General features: G+C 34.7%; 1 protein-coding gene across 2 annotated transcripts; it reads right to left on the bottom strand.

Moving 5' to 3' along the window:
- Positions 1–1950: 1950 nt before the first annotated feature.
- On the bottom strand, positions 1951–5302 carry LOC106754411 (probable adenylate kinase 1, chloroplastic). Of its 2 annotated transcripts, none has more exons than XM_022777946.1 (4): positions 4904–5302; positions 3305–3463; positions 2625–2897; positions 1951–2400 (listed from the first exon to the last, which is right to left on the bottom strand). In XM_022777946.1, the coding sequence occupies exons 1-4, from the start codon at positions 5201–5203 to the stop codon at positions 2257–2259; spliced, it is 876 nt and encodes a 291-aa protein (XP_022633667.1). In that variant the 5' UTR covers positions 5204–5302; the 3' UTR covers positions 1951–2256. The 2 variants fall into 2 exon arrangements, with proteins under 2 accessions (XP_022633667.1, XP_014491907.1); XM_014636421.2 differs by having other exon boundaries at positions 3323–3463; positions 4904–5298.
- Between the last annotated feature and the right edge of the window lie 2496 nt (positions 5303–7798).

Below are 7798 nucleotides of genomic sequence, written 5' to 3'. Positions count from 1 at the left end.
AAATTTTATTCCAATCAAAGTGTATTTTCCTATCTGTTTTCCTATAAAACATCGTTTTGCCACGTTTCATAACTTCTTTGCCACATCATACGAACATTTAACATCGTTCTTACACCGTTAATGACTGGGACTGATTTGATACATTTTTTATAACTTAAGGACCAAAGGTTTACATTTTTAAAAGCGGAGACTAAAATGAACATCAGCTTATAACTTAGGGATAAAAAACAATTTAAACCTTAAAAATTTCTAAATTTGTGTTACTGTACAATCCAAAATCTTATTTATACTTCATATTTCATATTGTCTCTCAATAAATTTGCATATTGATTATACAATTAAAATATAATTTACATTATCAATTATCTTCCAAATTTATATCATGAAATATATAATTTAAAATATAAATTTATATTACATATTGTATAATTTAAAATAAAAATATCGTACAATCCAAAACTACATGAAAAAAAAAATCTTACAATATCTTTTTCTATTAATTTGAACAAGTATATAATTGAAAATTTAGAAAATAGGGAAAGTAAGAAAACATGAGAAACAGGAAGAAATTCCCCTTTATTTGCCACACGAGTTTCATTCAAACAAACGAAATTTACGATCTCATGCTCTTCGAGCATTTAGGGATGTTTCTTCCTATATCTCATTTTTTTCTTCTTACGCCCCCATAAAATAATATTTTCCAAATTATATTTCATTAAAATTATAATAAAAATCTCTATACCTTATTTTAAAATAATATCTAGATTAAAAATACCTTCCAAGTACAAAAAGTGTTTCCAAATCTCGTAATGTCTTTTCGAACACTTGCTTCAAACAAAATTTTACATTCCGAAATGATTTTCCAAAAGATAGAAAATTTCTAAAACAAGTATTTCAAAAATAATTTTCAAAACATTTATTTTGAAATATATTTTCTTATACTTTCCAACGGCATGGTGGAAGAGAGGAAACTCGTTAGCTCTCAAAGTTGAAACTTAAATAAAAGCATTATAAAAGTCGAGACCTACCCAACTGAAGAATGAATCCTTTTTATTGCAGCTGCTCAATATGCATCTTCCACTATACAGTTAGCCGTTAATATTTGGGTTGAAGCACACCTTCCCTCCCTCGCCATTGTTTGCTTTCCTTGACAGTATTTCCATTACTGCATAGAATGAAGAGGATGCCTTAAAAAAATGTAATGCGAAAGTGGAAGAAGAAAAATGAAGAATGAGGGTGGGAGATGAAACGGCGTGGGTGGACGAGGGTTTTGCATTTTAGGATTTTGGAGTATCAGGGTAAAACGGGAATTTTAAATTTTATGAGATACAACAAAAGAATAGGGTGCAAGATGAAGCACCCAGCATTTAGGGTTCCTATTTATTCTCTTCTGAAACCCAAAGTAAAATATTCTCCCCATATTTGCATAAAATAGGAGAATTTTTTTTTGTTGCCTTTGTTCTAAATTCTTAAAAGATAAATAAAGATATCAGCAAATGTAATTAACTTTCTGCTAAAAAACTGAAATAATATTTAGGTGCTAAAAAGATATGCACTTTCTTTCATGTATTTCTATCCATATAAACAAATGTTTCTATTTTATTCTTCTTATTTATCTCTTATCCATTTAACTCATCAAACAAATTATCCAAGAAAGGCTTTCCACCTTATTTTCTCGGCGGTGGTAAACAAACAGGCGTAGAGAATTCATGAAGGAATATAAAAGCTCCTACAGGCTAAATAGATAATATCTACCTTGCCAAACAAAAACTAGAGAATTCTTGTTCTATTAATTTAAACTACAAAAACTTTGTTAAAGCAACAAGCATATTCAATGAAAGGATGGGTATTGTGAAATCAAAAAGACTTATTCAAATAACATGGAACATCATGAAAGGTTTACCTGGAAGTTACTCCAATAAAAGTCTTCCCTAAATTTCGAGCATGACATGATGCAAAACAACAAGTTCATTCACATTTGATTTACAATGACATGACATTACATGCTGTGATATACTCACTCTTCACTATAACATTACATGCTGGGAAACTCCTCCCATATAACCAAATTAAAACGAAAGAAATACTATCGGTTTTATCAGATTACAGCATTTCAAATATCATCATTTGTCCATAATAATACTAGAAGGGAAGTTCCCTTTCTTTGGTTCTCTGTCCTGCAAAATTGCCAAGCATGCAATATATATGCACGCAAAGAATGACATATACTTACAACTATGATACATTATTATATCTTTATGCTGCAGCAGATCGCTTGTCTTCGTAATCATCAAGATTAAGGACTTGTAGCAACTTAGGCCAAGATTCTGGGATTCCCCCTGGCAGGTTAAACTCCAGTAATTTTCCTCTGCTACGGTAAAATTCCTCCACAGGCTGAGTCTGCAATCACGAAAGTCTTTTTAAATTTATGGAAAGGGACCAAAAATCATTCACAACAATTAACTTATAAGCAACGGGGAATTGGAAACGTCAACTTCAACAAATTTGCCCAGATATTTTATAAACATCTCATTATAAAAATAAATATACAACAAATACGAAGCCACTCAAGCAGTCATTCTATTTGAAGTCCACACATAATAATAATATAGTGTGCACAATACCATTTCACGGTATATTCGAAGCCTTTCTTTGACTACTGCTTCAGTATCATCTGATCGAGTAATGAGCTTAGAAATGCAATTCGCAGGAGGAAGAAGTGGAGCCATAACCATTCCGGGGCTCCCATTCTCAGCCTTAATGTCAATTGAAGCAACATTAAAATTACCCCCACATTGATTGCAAATTCTCCTACCAAGGCATTTCTCAAGCAGAACATCTTCTCGGAGCTTCAGATTGATTACCAAGTCAATGTCAGTTACCCCTTCCAATATTTCCTGCACCGAAAAACAAAAGCTAAAATTTGAAAACTCTATAATTTAAAGTTTTATATTGCTTCTATGAACATGAAGCATGCAACAGAACTGTTGTAACTTAAACACATAAGGGGGGTGAAGAGGCAGAAGCAGAGAGAATTAAAGCTGCTTATATGAGGGGGGAAGTAGAAGCTGATATGGTGGGAAAATCAAATCATAAAAGAAAAAAAAAAAAAAAAAAAGTAGATCAGGTAAATCGCCTTATCAAATCATCAGGTGTATCCATACAAAGAAAAAATTCTTCACATTTCTTTAAAAATTACATTTTCGGATTTCAAAACCGACTATAAGTATTTATGTTCCTTGTAGTCATGCAAAGATTTAGTAAATAAAATGAGGGTTAGTACCTATAATGAAATACACTTTACCAAAGTGAAGAAACTCACTGCTTGCTTTATTGTTCGAGGAAAACCATCAAGAATAAATCCCAATTCGCCTTTAGCTTCCTCAGCTGCAAGTCTCTTTGACAATAAACTTATTATAATTTCATCTGATACCAATTGACCTTGCTTTACAATTTCTGATAGCTGTAAGAAAACAAATATTAAAAATAAAAAGTAGAAGAGATGATCCAGTGGACATAAATTAAACATTGTAACCCAGCAAAGAGGCAACAATTAGGCTACAGCATATGAAATTGAAATACCATAACTATATGTACTAATAGAAGCTCATTTATTGTCCGTCAACTGATCTCTAAAAGTAAAGTGTAGTAAAACATCTAATACCTTTTTTTTAAACGAAAAAATCCAATACCTAAAGCACTTAAAAATGGAAAAATGAAAATGGAAATCGAGATTTTTTACTACACTAGCTTGGTGAACGGGTAGATTTTCCTCATTACCAATATATAAATTACGCATGCAATTAATGTTACAAGATTATGTATGCACTACTGTTAATAAATAATACGAGAATATTTATAATTAAATAAGAATAAGGAGCTAACAGCGAACAGACGATTAGACTATTCTGTACGTCGTTAGTCTCGCAACAAAAAGGGCAGATATGATGAAAGAGCAAAGATACAATCAATGCAAAAAGACGGGAATGCCAAACTGTTTGAGATACATCAGAAACATGCATCTCCAACCACAGGCTTAAATAAGAATAAGACATGCAACGTCAATGACACTCCTCACTATTAACTAGTTTTCACAAACCAAAACAACTAGCCTGTGAGTGACAGTATTTCAATTTCCAGTGAAATGAAAAACCAAAGAATAATAACTATTATCATGTCCAAGTTTCCCTTATGCAACACCATATTGAAGACATTTCTACTCAGTTACACAGACTTGGATACCACAACAAGAAACAAGACTAGACCCAATCAACCTTGAGCCATGGGGCTGGCAATACAGACAACTCAGTGTACGTTTCAAATATTTTAAAAACTTTTCACTTCAGTTTTGTTTAGTTTTATTTTACATGTTCTTTAAAGAACCCTCTTCCCACATCTACGTAGGAAAATCTAGTTAAGCATAATTTAATTGTCTAACTCCTATGCATGGAACTTGAGTCCAAAAGTCTGTTTTCAAAATGACAAAAAAAAAAAGGACTAACAAAGCAAGTAGTGCTTAAGCAAAGTGGAACAACAAAATGCATAAAGCTGACCAACTCCCACCAACAAGATCAAAAGCTGGAAGCTCGGTAAGATTTAACTTCTATGCACCATCACAATAAAAGAACTTGTAATTCTTAATTTACAAGAAATCACTACTATAATATGACTTTTAGGTTAGTTGACTTTAAGATAATAATCATAACATGACAGTTCGTGTGTTTGAGATTGAATAACAAATGTTTAATATTTTTTTAAAAATAATAATCATGCTTCATTTTCTTCAAGCGCCAACCGTACAAAGAAATTTTTCAATAACCTTGACGAAATCCTCGTCAAAAAGATCACGAAGCTGAAAAATAACCTAGAAAGTTCAAAAAATGAGGAGGAGGAAGACGAAAACCTGGGAAGAGAGGGGACCAGAGGAGGCGAGTTCGTCGCGGACTAGATCGCCGGTGGCGATGTGCGGGACGGCAAGGAGGTTGGAGAGGCGACTGGCGTAGGTGCCTTTGCCGACGCCGGGACAACCGAGAAACACCCACTGCACACACCTCTTGCTCAGGTTGTCGAGCGGCGGAACCCGGCGGAAGGAGGCGGCGAAGTGCGGCGGCGCGTTGACTTGGGAGGAGGAGAAAGTTCGGGGGGGCAGAGGAGAGACGAAGGAGGCGCACTTGGCGAGGCGGAGGCGGGTTATGGCCGCCATGGGATTTGCAGAAGCTAAGGAATGATGAACGACACGGTGAGTGATTGATGATGAATTGATTAATATGTTAACTAATTCTTCGCTTTTCTATTTATACCATATTTGCTTCTAAGTTTCTTTTTGTAATGCGTGAATAAATAAATATCAACTTACATTTTCCAAATAGGATATAAAAATATAAATAAATAAAGCACGTGGGTAAATTTATAAATGTCGAAGGGGAAACGTGGAGAGTTATTCAAGCCTTTGGTCGTTTAAGATGCAATTTAAGTTTTTCTCATAGATACCTTTCTTTTTCCTTTAAAATACTAGCATTTACTTCGTACTTTTTTAATTTTTGAAATTTCTAATAAAAATAAGTACACGAAAATTTATAATTCAGGTCTTTGAACAAAAATAGATTTAAATAAGGCTGAAGATTTTTGTGGGAGAAAAAAAAAACAATTAATTCATTACGAAAAGGGAATGAAAGGAGGAAAAATAGATATGCTTTACTATTTTTATTTTTTAAAATATTTGTACGATTGGCTCTTTATTTTTTTTTTATCAATACACGAATTAATATAAAAAAAAAAAAATATCCAGTCTGTTTAAGATACATGATTTTTACTTTGATTCAAAGTTGATTATAAGTATTTTCATATATAATAGAAATCAATGATACAGTAATTGAAAATAAAAAAATTAAAACGATTCATCTACAAAAATAAAAGTTTTAAGAGTTAAAAAATAATTTTGAAAGAGAAAAAGTTATAAAAGACATGAAGAGTTAAGAATCTATTTTAAAAACTAGGTTTAAACTCACAAATAGTATTGAGAAATAATCTCAAGTCGGTTCTCTTCTTTAAAAGCGTCTCAATTAGGTTTTAAATTTTGTAAAATTATAAAAATAAAACCTTTTTCGTTAAATGGCCACAAATATTGATGACGTGGTGCACAATAAAAGTATTGAGGTATATAATTTTATTAGGTGGAATTATGATTTAAATTATGGCATATAATTTAGTACAGTAAAAGAAAAGAGAAAAATAGGGAGATTCTAAAAATTTCAAGAGCTGCCCAACTGTCAGCCTTCGAAATCGTGAATCATGCCCTCGCCATCTTCATCTTCGTCCAACCTTGCACCACCACGAAGACCATCGCGAAGCCTCCTGCGTGTTCATCTTCCACCTTCAACAGATTGAACTCATCTACATCACACCATCAACCGTGACAAAACCCAAAACGCCAATCTCGCGACCTCCGTGTGTGAACAATGCGATGTCTCAGCGCACTGTGAGCTGCTCCCTAGTCCTCCACCATTTTCGCTCCCTAATCAGATCTACAACAAAACCCAGGAACCAGAAACTGCAATCTCCATCGCGCCTAAAAACCCTAACTTGTGTAACCTTCCATGGTAACTTAAGCCAATCTAGAGAACATGAATTGAGAGTCTTCATCCTTATGCAACCATGAAAAAAAAAACAATTAAAAAGCAAAATCGCGTCTTCCTTAATCGTCTCCCAAAGGAGGGAGATTCTAGAAATTTCAAGGGTTGCCCAACAATATTGAACAAATCTAAATAGCCCGAGAAAGAGGTTTCGTATGAGATTTGGAATTACCAAAGTTGTTTGTCCAGTCTTCGAATTCCAAATCCCAAATTTTCTTTCGAAAGCCCTCTTTTCTGTCAACTTTATTCAGTTCATAAATTCCTAGTAAAAGTGCTTATTTCCGAAGGCTTATTTCCGAGGGCCCTATGCCCTTTGGTAATGTCTGCTATGCCTCTTCATATGCGCACCACATCTTCGTTGAGTTATTCTCTAGATATTTCCGAGGGCCTTTTGTCGTAATGCCTGCGATGCTTCCTCATATGCGAACCACATCTTATTAAGCCATTCTATGGAGAGATCCACCCGCACACATTTCTTTTTCTTCGATCCTTCGCTCATTTCCGATCCTTCGCTCATCTCCGATCCATATTTCGAGCTCCTTCGCCTCAGATCTTAATCCGCCAGCCACGGTTAGTATCTAGATCTTCATTCTCCTATACATTTCTCCCTTACCTCAGCCTAATCCACCATAGAATCCATTTTTCATCGATTAAATCTTCACTTTTGCCGGATTAAAACCTCTTTTGTTCCATTTTATCGATTCAATCGTTGAATCCTTTCTCTCCATCGATCAAAACATCCCAAATCCCCAACCCTAGAATGTTCACCGATCAAACCATTCAATCCAGGGTTTGCCTCTATTGTCCGTCATCTGTTGTTCTTCTTCTTTGATTAGCTCGATCTGTGCTAGTTTCCATGGTTCCTCGTCGATCCGCCTCGACCTGAAGCTATCAAGTGGTATTTAGAGCCTAGGTTAGGCGCGTCTGCACGGAGTTAAGTATTTTCTTTGCGTTTTTGGGGTTAGGGTTTCGAATTGGGGATTTGGGTTTCTAATTCTCGCTTTCGGCTTTCCCTTGGTGGTTGGGCAGGTAGCGTTAATGGAGGCACTAGTGGGTGCGGCCAGCAATCTGCAACGATTCATGATTTACTTACCTCCAAGCGGCAAAATTTGTGAGTCTCTTCTCTCCTCCAACCGATGATGACCACTTGCGGTGATAGAGTAGCG

This window comes from Vigna radiata, unplaced genomic scaffold, assembly GCF_000741045.1.
Source record: "Vigna radiata var. radiata cultivar VC1973A unplaced genomic scaffold, Vradiata_ver6 scaffold_108, whole genome shotgun sequence".
NCBI classification, from domain to species: domain Eukaryota; kingdom Viridiplantae; phylum Streptophyta; class Magnoliopsida; order Fabales; family Fabaceae; genus Vigna; species Vigna radiata.
The sequence above is the reverse complement of the archived record's forward strand: the minus strand, read 5'-3'. Positions and strand labels throughout refer to the sequence as shown.

Coding starts and splice junctions, on each gene's coding strand:
- LOC106754411 (XM_022777946.1), bottom strand. CDS start 5,203: ATGGCGGCCATAACCCGCCTCCGCCTCGCCAAGTGCGCCTCCTTCGTC. Junction 3,464..4,903: donor CTGGTCCCCTCTCTTCCCAG/GTTTTCGTCTTC, acceptor GTTTTCTTACAG/CTATCAGAAATTGTAAAGCA. Junction 2,898..3,304: donor CAGTGAGTTTCTTCACTTTG/GTAAAGTGTATT, acceptor TTTTCGGTGCAG/GAAATATTGGAAGGGGTAAC.